This window comes from Heteronotia binoei, chromosome 2 (assembly GCF_032191835.1).
Source record: "Heteronotia binoei isolate CCM8104 ecotype False Entrance Well chromosome 2, APGP_CSIRO_Hbin_v1, whole genome shotgun sequence".
In the NCBI taxonomy this organism is placed as follows: Eukaryota; Metazoa; Chordata; class Lepidosauria; order Squamata; family Gekkonidae; genus Heteronotia; species Heteronotia binoei.
Genome location: NC_083224.1, coordinates 8,575,928 through 8,590,592, shown reverse-complemented (window position 1 = coordinate 8,590,592; position 14,665 = coordinate 8,575,928). Strand labels below are relative to the sequence as shown.

Sequence of the window (14,665 nt, the reverse complement as noted above, 5' to 3'; positions counted from 1 at the left end):
GAGATTTCTTCCCCTCAAACACCAGTGTAAGCACAGTCAAAAGGCAGGGAAACTGAGGCAGGAGGGGCAGGAGATGGTCTTCCGCAGTCTCTACACAGACCCTCAGTAGGTCCTACGTTTGGGGGAAGATCCATCCGGCTCTCCTTTGGTCAACAGGACGGCAACTTCACGGGGCAGTTTTTCCTCGAATCAGTCAACTCCGGGAACTCCATCGGCAAGCTTTTGGGAGCGGTTCACCTGAAAGGGTGAGTCTTTGGGTCGTCAACCTCCAGGCAGAGCCTGGAGATTTCCCGCAATTACATCTGATTGTCACGGCTGGGGCCGGGTCAGGCAAAGTCCAGAGGCAGTCCGAGGTCTGTAGCCAGCAAGCAGGAGTGTCCAAGGTGCCAAATCCAAATCGCTGTGCAAGTATCGCAGGTCCGAGGTCCAGAAGCCAAGGTCAGGGAGTCCAGAAGTCAAAAGCCAAAGTCAGGGAGTCAGGAGCCAAAGTCAAGCCGGAGTGGATGCTAGAACGTCAAGGAGATGACTAGTTGCTTCCACAAAGCCTCCTCCCAAAGCCCACAGCTATATAGCCCTCTGCTGGCTGTTGCCCGTTTGGGCTAATTGCTGGCTCTGGGAGGCAGCCAGGATCCTGTTACAACTCAAGCATCCTTGCTCTTAGGAGGGCCAGAATCCTCTCAAAACTCAGGACTCAGGGAGCGTCTTGCTTGTGAGCGTGCCGCCCTCCTCCGATCCCTGAGGTCCTGACGGAGGCGGTCACGCACACGAGCCACCCGAGAGGGCGAGGCAGGGGGGCTGGGATCTTCTTCAGCAGGAGGCAGGGGTACTGGTGCAGGTGGCAGGGGTACAGTTTCCTCGGCAGACTCGTCTTCCTCTGCAGGGTCCCCAGCACCCATGACACTGATCTCCAGCTGACAGAGATCAGTTCCCCCGGCGGGGGGGATATGGATGCTTTGGAGGGTGGACTCTACGCAGGGGTGGAATTCTAGCAGGAGCTCCTTTGCATATTAGGCCACACCCTGCTGAAGCAGCCAATCCTCCAAGAGCTTACAAAAAGGAGCCTTGGAAGCTCTTGGAGGATTGGCTACATCGGGGGGGGGGGATGGCCTAATATGCAAAGGAGCTCCTGCTAGAATTCCACCCCTGACTCTACGGCAGGGGTGGGGAACCTTTTTTCTGCCAAGGGCCATTTGGATATTTATATCAACATTCGTGGGCCTTATAAAATTATAAAAAAAACAGTGCTCCATCGAGGGAGAACTATTCAGGCCGGCAAAATTAATGCAAATTAAGAAAGCCAGTTTGGTGTAGTGGTTAAGTGTTTGGACTCTTATCTGGGAGAACCGGGTTTGATTCCCCACTCCTCCACTTGCACCTGCTGGAATGGCCTTGGGTCAGCCAGAGCTCTCACAGAGTTGTACTTGAAAGGGCAGCTGCTGTGAGAGCCCTCTCAATCCCACCCGCCTCACAGGGTGTCTGTTGTGGGGGGAGAAAATATAGGAGATTCTAAGCCGCTCTGAGTCTGTGATTCAGAGAGAAGGGTGGGGTATAAATCTGCAGTCTTCTTCTTCAAATAATTGTTTTTCTATTTGAAGTAATGTGGGGAGAGCCTAATTTGGCATGTGCGCACACACACATGACCCACCGCCCTAGGTAAATGTCTAGGTTCAGGGCTTTTTTTTGTAGAAAAAGCCCAGCAGGAACTTATTAGCATATTAGATCACATCCCCTCTCTCGGCTTGGCTTCGCGAACGAAGATTTAAGAAGGGTGCAGTAGTCCACGTCTGCTGCAGGCTCGCTGGTGGCTGACAAGACTAATGCGGGACAGGCAGGTCCGGCCACAGTGGCTGCAGGGAAAAGTCTGATTTAGGGTTGGTGCCTAATATCCCCTAATATTAGCATATTAGGTCACACATTTATTAGCATATTAGGCCACACAATCTGGGATATGTGCAAATTGAACAGGTGGCAGCTGGGTAATAAAGGAAAATAAAGAAAGGAAGGAAGAAAGGAGAATAAAGGGAAATAAAGAAATGAGGGGAAGAAAGGAGAATAAAAGGAAATAAACAAATGGGGAGAAGAAACTGAAAGAAAGGAAAATAAAGGGGAGAAGAAAGGGAAATGAACAAATGTGGGGAAGAAAGGGAAAAGGAAATGGGAGAATAAAATGGGGATAAAGGGAAATAAAGAAAGGTGGGGAAGAAATGAAAAGAAATGGAAATAAAGAAATGGGGGGAAGAAAGGGAAATAAAGAAAGGGGAATTAAGGGAAACAACACAATGAGGAGAAGAAATAGAAAAAAAGGGAAGTAAAGAAATGAGGGGAAAACTTGCCTGAACTGTGACAGTGACTCTTCCAGACCCCTGCAGTGATCCTGGCCAGCCAGTCGGGCCCCAGGGAGGCCGCTTGGCTCAGCCCAGCAATCCCCGAGGGCCAGACCAAGTGGTATCAAGGGTCCCAAATGGCCCTTGGGATGGACATTCCCTACCCCTGCTCTATGGCATCATACCCCACTGGGGTCCCTCTCCTTCCCAAGCCACATCCTCCCCAGGCCTCACGCCCCAATCTCCTGGTACCTTGTGAGTCCCCCAGAACCCCATACTTTCTCTGCACCAAGGATTCCTCCCCTTTTGTCCTTGCAGTGACGATCTGACACCCACACATTGGCATAAACTGGGGCTGGACTCAGCAATGATCCTTTCTTTTTCTCAATGGTCCCCACAGCTTCCAGGTGTACCAGGAGTGGTCGAACGTCGGTGACATCAAGGTGAGCTGGATGGGGACTTTTGCTTGTTTGTTTGTTAAATCCAGTAGCAACTTAAAGACTAATGAGACTTTCAAGGTGTAAGCTGTCTAAAGTAAAAGCTATTCCTCTGAATCCCAGAGCCAGGTAGCAGCATCGGGGAAGGCCTGTTGTTGGCCCTCCAGAGGAACTGGTTGGTCGTTGTGTGAGACAGGAGGCTGGACTAGATGGACCCTCCCTGGTCTGATCCAGCAGGGCTCTTCTGATGTTCTTATGAAGGCCTCAGCCTCTCTGCCCTGATGTTGGCCATCCAGAGGAACTGGTTGGCCACTGTGTGAGACAGAATGCAGGACTAGATGGACCCTCACTGGTCTGATCCAGCAGGGCTCTTCTGATGTTCTTATGAAGGCCTCGGCCTCTCTGCCCTGTTGTTGGCCCTCCAGAGGAACTGGTTGGCCACTGTGTGAGACAGGAGGCTGGACTAGATGGACCCTCCCTGGTCTGATCCAGCAGGGCTCTTCTGATGCTCTTATGAAGGCCTCGGCCTCTCTGCCCTGTTGTTGGCCCTCCAGAGGAACTGGTTGGCCACTGTTTGAAACAGGATGCTGGACTAGACGGACCCTCTCTGCTCTGATCCAGCAGGTGTCTTCTAATGCTCTTGTGAAGGAGATTGTGACCGCTCTGAGATTCAGAGTATAGGGCAGGATATAAATCCAATATCATCATCATCAGCCCTGGATGAGGAAAGCGGGCAGCCGCCAGCCAGCAGGGGCTTTGCCACACCTGCAGCAGCCCTCATTAACGCCTGAAGAAGCCCACACCACCCTTTCTCCACTTCTTATGTGATCCTGGGAAGGAGGGAAGAAAGGAAGGGAGGAGGGAAGGAGGGAAGGAAGGAGGGAAGGAAAGAAGGAAGGAGGGGAGAAAGGAGGAAGGAAGGAAGGAGGGAGGGAGGGAGGGGAGGAGGGGAGGAAGGAAGGAAGGAAGGAAGGAAGGAAGGAAGGAAGGAAGGAAGGAAGGAAGGAAGGAAGGAAGGAAGGAAGGAAGGAAGGAAGGAAGGAAGGAAAAGCTGGGGGAGGGAGTGGTGAAAAGAAAGCAACTTTAAATGCATTCTCCAAGCCACCAGGTGGTTTGGAGGAGCATTTTAAAGAGAGAAATCATAGAATTCTTCAGTTGGAAGGGGCCATACAGGCCATCAAGTCCCACCCCCTGCTCCATTCAGGATCAGCCCAAAGCATCTCTAACAAATATTCTTCTAGCCATGTTTTGAAGACTGTCAACGAAGGAGAAGTGCCTTCTCCAAGCCAGCTGATGAGCTGGTGGAGGCTTTGAGAGCCATATGATATGTGTGAAAGAGCCACATGGGGCTCCTGAGCCACAGTTTGGCCACCCCTGGCCTAGATGAACTATTGGTCTGCTCCGTACGTGTTGCCCCTATGGTTGTTGCTTCCCTCTCACATCTGTGTCTGTTCTAAGATCCAGCTTTTCTTCTCTTCAGCCAGTTTGGGGTGGCGGTGAAGTGTGCGGACTCTTATCTGGAAGCACCGGGTTTGATTCCCCACTCCTCCCCTTGCAGCTGCTGGAATGGCCTTGGGTCAGCCAGAGCTCTTGCAGAGCTGTCCCTGAAAGGGCAACTTCTGTCAGAGCTCTCTCAGCCGCACCTACCTTACAGGGTGTCTGCTGTTGGGGAAGGAGATAAAGGAGATTGTGAGCTGCTCTGAGTCCCTGAAACTCGGAGCAGAGGGCGGGATGTAACTCCAATATCTTCTTCTTCTTCAGGTGGAATTGCTGGAGAACGCGTTGAAGGTCGGAGTGCAGTTGGGCCTTTTGGTGGTCAACAGTGAGTCCGGGATGGTTTTCCAGCCTTTTGCGCTAATTTTTGGGGAATGGGGACCCCCCCCCCACCTCTGCCTTGGCTCCCCCTCATGGCTGCTCTCCTTCCTGTTCTTTAGGGTATCTGAAGAAAGGCTTCCTTCTTCCCAACATCCATAATATCAGCCTGGTGAACCCGCAGATCACAATGTACCAGGTAACGTCTCGCTCTCTTTTTGTTTATGCTGAACTTCTTCCTACTTTCTGAAAGTATTAAATGTTGCTTGGAAAGGAAAGGTCCCCTGTGCGAGCACCAGTCGTTTCCGACTCTGGGGGCGATGTCGCTTTCACGACGTTTTCACGGCAGACTTTTGACGGGGTGGTTTGCCCTTGCCTTCCCCAGTCATCTATGCTTCCCCCCCAGCAAGCTGGGTCCTCATTTGACCGACCTCGGAAGGATGGAAGGCTGAGTCAACCTCGCGCCGGCTACCTGAAAACCCAGCTTCTGGCAGGGATCGAACTCAGGTCGTGAGCAGAGCTTAGGACTGCAGTACTGCGGCTTTAACACCCTGCGCCACGGGGCTGATTATGATCAATGCTGCTTATGCGAGATTAAAAAAGAGAGAAATGGGCCGTGGCTCAGATGAGAGCATCTGCTTGGCATGCAGGAAGCCCCTGGTTCAACCCATGGCATCTCCTGTTAAAGGATTTGGCATAGGTGATAGGAAAGGCCCAGGGGTGGAATTCTAGCAGGAGCTCCTTTGCGTATTAGGCCACACCTCCCTGATGTAGCCAATCCTCCAAGAGCTTACAAGGCTCTTTTTTTTGTAAGCTCTTGGAGGATTGGTTGCATCAGGGAGGTGTGGCCTAATACACAAGGGAGCTCCTGCTAGAATTCCTCCCCTGCCTGCAAGATCTTGGAGGATTGGCTACATCATGGGGGTGTGGCCTAATATGCAAGGGAGCTCCTGCTAGAATTCCTCCCCTGCCTGTAAGATCTTGGAGGACTGGCTACATCGTGGGGGTGTGGCCTAATATGCAAAGGAGCTCCTGCTAGAATTCCACCCCTGGGAAGACCCTTCTTTGCCTGAGACCCTGGAGCGTGGCTGCCAGTCTGAGTTGACAATACTGACTTTGATGGACCAAGGATCTGATTCAGTATAAAGCAGCTTCATGTGTTCATGTATTCTGCTTTTGGGGGTGCTGTAGCTCAGTGCTAGAGCCTCTGCTTGGCATGCAGAAGGTCCCAGGTTCAATCCACGGCATCTCCAGTTAAAGGATGTGGCATAGGTGATGGGAAAGACCTCAGCCTGAGACCCTGGAGAGCCAGGAGGAGAAGCCGTGGCTCAGGGGAAGAGCCTCTGCTTGGCATGCAGAAGGTCCCAGGTTCAATCCCCGGCATCTCCAGTTAAAGGATGTGGCATAGGTGATGGGAAAGACCTTCCTCTGCCTGAGACACCCTGGAGAGCGGCTGCCAACCTGAGTTGACAATACTGGCCTTGATGGACCGAAGGCCTGATTCAGTAGAAGGCAGCTTCATGCCTGGGGGATAGAAATGGAGTGGACTTGCTGGCCTGCTCTTCTGTTCCCAAACCTCATGCCACGGTTTGCAGACGCTAAGAATTCATGTGAAATGCGGTGTTGGAGGATACCAGGGACTGCTGAAAAGACAAATCAGTGGGTACTGGCTCAAAGCAAGCCTGAGGTTTAGAGCATGCGTTGATCCGTGTTTGAAATAAAGTTTCTGTGGCTCAGAAAACGGTGAGAAAAGAGGCTGACGAAGAAACGGACAAGCGAAACCGTGAGGACTCCTTTCTCGACGGTTCTTCTTATTCTCTCCATTACAACGACACAAGCGGAAATTCTAAGGACTCCACCCTATAGCACTGTCTTATGAACTTGGTTAAGGCGGGTACTTATGGAGAAATTGTGAAGTGCATAAACTGGGGGAGTGCAAATACCTTATTGTTCCTTTGCTCCATTTTGTCTTATATTTGCACTAAATCAACTGCATGTACACACAATGAGAGTGTGGATACTTTATTGTTGACTGGTGATTTGTTCTAATTTTTCTACTGTACATCGGTACCAGTTATTGATATTATACACCACATATAGGCTGGTAGTGTTCAGCATAACATAAACACCTAGATAGCGAAGGTGCTGGGGGAAGCAATGATTTCAGGGGACGCCTGCTGGATCAATTAGCCTGGCGGAAGAGCTCTGTCTTACAGGCCCTGCGGAACTTGGATAAGTCCCGTGGGCCTGGATCTCCAGTAGGAGCTCATTCCACAAGGTGGGGGCCCTCACCGAAAAGGCCCTGGCCTAGGGTTGCCATTCCCCAGATAAGGGCAGGGGATCCCCCGGTTTGGAGGCCCTCCCCCCCGCTTCAGGGTCATCAGAAAGCGGGGGGAGGGGAGGGAAATGTCTGCTGGGAACTCTGTTATTCCCTATGGAGATTTATTCCCATAGAAAATAATGGAGAATTGATCTCCGGGTATCTGGGGCTCTGGGGGGGGGCTGTTTTTTGGGATAGAGGCACCAAATTTTCAGCATAGCATCTAGTACCTCTCCCCAAAATGCCCCCCAAGTTTCAAAAAGATTGGACCAGGGGGTCCAATTCTATGAGCCCCAAAAGAAGGTGCCCCTATCCTTCATTATTTCCTATGGAAGGAAGGCATTGAAAAGGTGTGCCGTCCCTTTCAATGCGATGGCCGGAACTCCCTTTGGAGTTCAATTGTGCTTGTCACAGCCTTGATCTTGGCTCCACCCCTAATGTCTCCTGGCTCCACCCCCAAAGTCTCCTGGCTCCACCCCCAAAGTCCCCAGATATTTCTTAAATTGGACTTGGCAACCCTAACTCCCCCTCGCTGAAGCCAGTCGGGCGTCTTTAGGACCAGGGAACACAAAAAGATGATGTGCAGATGACTTTGGGGCTCGTGGGGGCGGGGCTCGTATGGGGAGAGGCGGTCCCAAAGACATGAACACCCTAGTTACTCTTATCTTCTCATAACATTTCAGCTTCTAGGGAGAGTCCCGGCTCGATTCGATCGAGAGCCCGGTGATCTGATCGTCTGCTTTCCTCCCCGCAGGGCCTGATGCTTGTAGCGACCGATCTCTACCACGACCTCCCCGCCATTGTGTAGCCGCAAGGAACTGGGAGGAAAGAAGGAAGGAAATGCAGAGGCTCCCAAATTCCACCCTGAGGCCAGACCCTGCGCCGTCTCCTTCGGAAACTGGCCGCGCATCGTAGCGAAAACCCAACTGTACTTGAGGTCCTCCTGGACTGCGATTGCATGATCCAGCGCTGGAAAGCTTGGAGCGTATTTTGGGGGCGTTCCAGGCCACATTCGATTTGTGCGGGGACGGCAGCTCGGTCGCCTGCGCGTTGGCAGGGGAATCGGCAGCCGCTGCTCCCCTTGGCAGGCAGCCGCATGTATCGCTGGGCATGGTTGTCTGTCCTGCATTTAAATGCTGAAATGTAGATATTGGGAAATGTGACGTTGACCACGTATTGGACAGTGTCTGGGCCATCATCTTCTTAAGGGATGCGAGCCTTCCCTTGACAATGCTATTTTGGGAGTTCCAAAGAACTCCTTTTGAAGTGGGGAAGCCAGAACACTCTTTCTTTCTCTAGTACTAAAATGCACTGTCTCCTGTATGGTTTGGCACCTGTTGTTTTTTTTTGGCCACTGTGTGACACAGAGTGTTGGACTGGAGGGGCCACTGGCCTGATCCAACATGGCTTCTCTTATGTTCTTCTGTGACACAGAGTGATGGACTGGATGGGCCACTGGCCTGATCCAACAGGGCTTCTCTTATGTTCTTATGTGACACAGAGTGTTGGACTGGAGAGGCCACTGGCCTGATCCAACAGGGCTTCTCTTATGTTCTTATGTGACGCAGAGTGTTGGACTGGAGGGACCACTGGCCTGATCCAACAGGGCTTCTCTTATGTTCTTATGTGACACAGAGTGTTGGACTGGAGAGGCCACTGGCCTGATCCAACAGGGCTTCTCTTATGTTCTTATGTGACGCAGAGTGTTGGACTGGAGGGACCACTGGCCTGATCCAACAGGGCTTCTCTTATGTTCTTATGTGACACAGAGTGTTGGACTGGAGGGGCCACTGGCCTGATCCAACAGGGCTTCTCTTATGTTCTTATGTGACACAGAGCGTTGGACTGGAGGGGCCACTGGCCTGATCCAACAGGGCTTCTCTTATGTTCTTATGTGACACAGAGTGTTGGACTGGAGGGGCCACTGGCCTGATCCAACAGAGCTTCTCTTATGTTCTTATGTGACACAGAACATCCAGTCCAACACTCTGTGTCACATAAGAACATAAGAGAAGCCCTGTTGGATCAGGCCAGTGGCCCCTCCAGTCCAGCACTCTGTGTCACATAAGAACATAAGAGAAGCCATGTTGGATCAGGCCAGTGGCCCATCCAGTCCAGCACTCTGTGTCACATAAGAACATAAGAGAATCCATGTTGAATCAGGCCAGTGGCCCATCCAGTCCAGCACTCTGTGTCACATAAGAACATAAGAGAAGCCATGTTGGATCAGGCCAGTGGCCCCTCCAGTCCAACACTCTGTGTCACATAAGAACATAAGAGAATCCATGTTGAATCAGGCCAGTGGCCCATCCAGTCCAGCACTCTGTGTCACATAAGAACATAAGAGAAGCCCTGTTAGATCAGGCCAGTGGCCCCTCCAGTCCAACACTCTGTGTCACACAGTGGCCAATATATGTGTGTATGTGTGAACACATATGAACATATGAAGTTGCCTTGTACTGAATCAGACCCTTGGTCCATCAAAGTCAGTATTGTCTACTCAGACTGGCAGCGGCTCTCCAGGGTCTCAAGCTGAGGTTTTTCACGCCTATTTCCTTGGACCCTTTTTCGTTGGAGATGCCGGGGATTGAACCTGGGACCTTCTGCTTCCCAAGCAGATGCTCTATCACTGAGCTACCGTCCCTCCGCTGCTCTCCAGGGTCTCCAGCTGAGGTTTTTTCCGCCTATTTGCCTGGACCCTTTTTAGCTGGAGATGCCGGGGATTGAACCTGGGAACTTCTGCTTACCAAGCAGATGCTCTACCATTGAGCCACCGTCCCTCCCCTGCGCTCCAGCTGGTCTCAAGCTGAGGTTTTTCACACCTATTTGCCTGGACCCTTCTTAGTTGGAGATGCCGGGGATTGAACCTGGGACCTCCTGCCTACCAAGCAGATGCTCTGCCACTGAGCCACCATCCCTCCCCTGCTCTCCAGGGTCTCAAGCTGAGGTTTTTCACGCCTACTTGCCTGGACCCTTTTTAGTCGGAGATGCTGGGATTGAACCTGGGGCCTTCTGCTTACCAAGCAGATGCTCTGCCACTGAGCCACCATCCCTCCCCTGCTCTCCAGGGTCTCAAGCTGAGGTTTTTCACGCCTACTTGCCTGGACCCTTTTTAGTTGGAGATGCTGGGGATTGAACCTGGGGCCTCCTGCTTACCAAGCAGATGCTCTGCCACTGAGCCACCATCCCTCCCCTGCTCTCCAGGGTCTCAAGCTGAGGTTTTTCATGCCTACTTGCCTGGACCCTTTTTAGTCGGAGATGCTGGGGATTGAACCTGGGGCCTCCTGCTTACCAAGCAGATGCTCTGCCACTGAGCCACCATCCCTCCCCTGCTCTCCAGGGCCTCAAGCTGAGGTTTTTCACGCCTACTTGCCTGGACCCTTTTTAGTCGGAGATGCTGGGGATTGAACCTGGGGCCTCCTGCTTACCAAGCAGATGCTCTGCCACTGAGCCACCATCCCTCCCCTGCTCTCCAGGGTCTCAAGCTGAGGTTTTTCACGCCTACTTGCCTGGACCCTTTTTAGTCGGAGTTGCTGGGGATTGAACCTGGGACCTTCTGCTTACCAAGTAGATGCTCTACCACTGAGCCACTGTCCCTCCCCAGGGACACACACACACATATACATACACACACACACACACACACATACACACATATATATATGTGTATATACTGTGGTTAATAGCCACTGATGGACCTCTGCTCCATATTTTTATCCAATCCCCTCATAAAACTGGCTATGCTTGTAGCCGCCACCACCTCCTGTGGCAGTGAATTCCACGTGTTAATCACCCTTTGGGCGAAGAAGTACTTCCTTTTATCCGCTTTAACCTGACTGCTCAGCGATTTCATTGAATGCCCTTCCCTCCTTCTCTCTTGCTCCCTTCTGCATCACAGCTTGCTCTGCCAGGCTCTCTCAATCGCACAGCAGAGCTAAAAAGCCAAGCCTCTCTTCCTTCTATTGGCTGAGGCTCCTCCCCCTCCTGTTCCCCAGGGGAAGGAAGGAAAGAGCCAGAGCTTCCTTTGCCCAGTTCCCCAGATCGCACAGAAGAGATACGAAGAAAGCACCATTTAAGACCAACGAGTGCTAACGTTTTAATCGTGTTTGATTTTATCTTTTTTTTAAAAAAAATATTTAACTGTTTGTCCTTTATAAAGTTGATATCTCCGCTACCTGGCATTGCATTTTACGACACACGAGGCCCGGCCCGACAAGGCCTCATTTATGTCAGATCCGGCCTTCATAACAAATGAGTTTGACACCCCATGTCTAGGGCCTTGAAACGGTCCAGCAACAAGTAGTGCTCCAGCAAGGATGAACTTTTGGCCTCATCATAAGCCCAGCCACCGGTGCGGATGTTCGAGAGGGCCCACACGTGGCCTTCCCAGCCCTACAATTCCACTAACCAACTATGGGCACTGAGCATCCACAGTCGCACCTCTGGATGCACAAAGTAGGAGTCGAGTTGCTCCTTTGAGACAGTGTTCCCTCTAAGCTGAGTTAGCGTGAGCTAGCTCACAGATTTTTAGCCTCCAGCTCGCACATTTTTGACTTAGAAGAAGAAGAATTGCAGATTTATACTCCGCCCTTCTCTCTGGATCAGAGACTCAGAGCGGCTTAGAATCTCCTCTATCTTCTCCCCCAACAACAGACAACCTTTGAGGTATGTGGGGCTGAGAGGGCTCTCACAGAAGAAGAAGACTGCAGATTTATACCCCGCCCTTCTCTCTGGATCAGAGACTCAGAGCGGCTTACAATCTCCTCTATCTTCTCCCCCCACAACAGACAACCTTTGAGGTATGTGGGGCTGAGAGGGCTCTCACAGAAGAAGAAGACTGCAGATTTATACCCCGCCCTTCTCTCTGGATCAGAGACTCAGAGCGGCTTACAATCTCCTCTATCTTCTCCCCCCACAACAGACAACCTTTGAGGTATGTGGGGCTGAGAGGGCTCTCACAGAAGAAGAAGACTGCAGATTTATACTCCGCCCTTCTCTCTGGATCAGAGACTCAGAGCGGCTTAGAATCTCCTCTATCTTCTCCCCCCACAACAGACAACCTTTGAGGTATGTGGGGCTGAGAGGGCTCTCACAGAAGAAGGAGACTGCAGATTTATGCTCCGCCCTTCTCTCTGGATCAGAGACTCAGATCGGCTTACAATCTCCTATATCTTCTCCCCTCACAACAGACACCCTGTGAGGTGGGTGGGGCTGAGAGGGCTCTCACAGAAGAAGAAGACTGCAGATTTATACCCCGCCCTTCTCTCTGAATCAGAGACTCAGAGCGGCTTACAGTCTCCCATATCTTCTCCCCCCACAACAGACGCCCTGTGAGGTGGGTGGGGCTGAGAGAGCTCTGACAGAAACTGTCCTTTCAAGGACAACTCCTGTGAGAGTTATGGCTAACCCATTCCAGTAGCTGCAAGTGGAGGAGTGGGGAATCAAGCCTGATTCTTCCAGATAAGAGTCCACACACTTAACCACTACACTAAACTGGCTTAGCTCAGGATGGATGACCCCAGAGCCCAATAATTGATGCAGGAGCTCACAACTTTAATGCTAGTAGCTCACAAAGTAGAATTTTTGCTCACAAGACTCTGCAGCTTAGAGGGAGCATTGCTTTGAGACCAACGAAGTTTTATTCAGAACGTAAGCTTTCCTGTCTGCGCGCACACTTCTTTCAGACGAGGAATCAGGTACAGTGAGCAGAGCTACCTATACCGGTTAGGCAGTTAGGATGCGGTTAGCGGTTAGAATGCCAAATGGTACAAATTTAAGATCCAGTGACAGAATAGTAAAATTAACACATAGAGCAAACCTTCGATCGGGGTCGCACGAGCATAAGAAAGCGATAAAGCACTGATCTGTCAAAATGGGAGAAAGTCTCAGAACAACCAGCAAATTCCACAGAGCAATCAGCACAGTCAACAACCATCTTCCTTATCTTCACATCCCTTCCAACCTTCCCAGCAATTAACACGGAACAATGGTCGCATTCAACAGCCAGTTTCCTTATCACTACCCTTCCAGGAAGCCCCACCAAACAATGGGCACATCCACAAACCAATTGCCCTTTCGCCACACCCCCTCCAGCCTACAAATAGCAGCTCTCCAGCAGCCCTGGCCCCACTCAATGCACAGCAGCCAAGAAGGTCAGAGCGCCTGCTCCGGCTGCAACGCCACTGAGGATGTTCTCCGCAGCTGAGAACGAAACGTCCGGAAGGAAAACTTTCTCCAGTAGAAGACGGCACTTGAGCCCGAAAGATTCTACAAACCCTAATGATGTTACCAGCCGTGAAAACCTGAAATCTTTGATACATTAAAATACATCAATACATACTCAAATAAGGATATCGGCTGTTTATTGCATATACGGAACCCATCTTCCGCTATCTTTTAATGTATCCAGAGCAAAGGTTTGCTCAGTGTGTTAATTTTACTATTCTGTCACTGGAACTTAAACTTGTACCATTTTGCATTCTCAACCACTGCCTACCAGCTCTATGTAGCTCTGCTCACTGTACCTGATCTCTCTCGTCTTACGAAATGTGCTTGGAGCACGTGAAGGCTGACATTCGGAATAAAACTTGGTCTTAAAGGTGACCCTTGACTCCTGCTTTGTTCAACGGCTTCAGACCAACACGGCTGCCCGCTTGGATCTATCTGGACGCACGGTTTCGAGCATCGGAAAAGCGTCTGGCTGGTTGCCAGCCTCTGCCATCTCCACGTTGATTGGCCTTTTTCGAGTTCATTGTTCCGAGGGTCTTGATTGGCCTATTCAGAGATCGTTGTGAAAAGGGTCCTCGGTGTTCCGACAAAGTGTTATGCAAATGGTGACGTTTTGAATTTAATTGCATCTTCAATGCTTATTGTAGCGTCCCCCTTACGGTTTATTAATTGAGGTTTACATAAACTACGGAGCGCCAGTTTGCTGATACAATTGACGGAATTATTCACGGGGGTTGCATGGTTCCTACTGCACCGCTACTCCATCCGTCGGGGTCCCTAGTTTGGTTTTGCAGCTTCCTTTGAGTCATACGCAGCAGATCCTTCTGCCAAAGCAACTATTTTTGGGGAAATAGAAGAAGAAGAAGATATTGGATTTATATCCCGCCCTCGACTCCGAAGAGTCTCAGAGCGGCTCACAATCTCCTTTCCCTTCCTCTCCCACAACAGACACCCTGTGAGGTAGATGAAGATATTGGATTTATATCCCGCCCTCGACTCCGAAGAGTCTCAGAGCGGCTCACAATCTCCTTTCCCTTCCTCCCCCACAACAGACACCCTGTGAGGTAGATGAAGATATTGGATTTATATCTCGCCCTCCACTCCGAAGAATCTCAGAGCGGCTCACAATCTCCTTTCCCTTCCTCCCCCACAACAGACACCCTGTGAGGTAGATGAAGATATTGGATTTATATCCCGCCCTCCACTCCGAAGAGTCTCAGAGCGGCTCACAATCTCCTTTCCCTTCCTCCCCCACAACAGACGCCCTGTGAGGTAGATGAAGATATTGGATTTATATCCCGCCCTGCACTCCGAAGAGTCTCAGAGTGGCTCACAATCTCCTTTCCCTTCCTCCCCCACAACAGACGCCCTGTGAGGTAGATGAAGATATTGGATTTATATCCTGCCCTCCACTCCGAAGAGTCTCATAGCAGCTCACAATCTCCTTTCCCTTCCTTCCCCCCCACAACAGACACCCTGTGAGGTAGATGAAGATATTGGATTTATATCCCGCCCTCCACTCTGAAGAGTCTCAGAGCGGCTCA

The 14,665-nt window shown here is 51.0% G+C and overlaps 1 protein-coding gene across 1 annotated transcript in view; it reads left to right on the top strand.

Annotated features, from left to right (window-relative positions):
- The window catches only part of LOC132567508 (bactericidal permeability-increasing protein-like), a 41,816-nt gene extending 34,099 nt beyond the window's left edge, over positions 1-7,717 (top strand). Inside the window, 5 exon segments of the mRNA XM_060233188.1 lie at positions 157-245; positions 2,725-2,767; positions 4,523-4,583; positions 4,696-4,772; positions 7,648-7,717. Of these exon segments, the coding sequence (XP_060089171.1) occupies positions 157-245; positions 2,725-2,767; positions 4,523-4,583; positions 4,696-4,772; positions 7,648-7,701 (324 nt within the window). The 3' untranslated portion in view covers positions 7,702-7,717.
- The last annotated feature ends 6,948 nt before the right edge of the window (positions 7,718-14,665 follow it).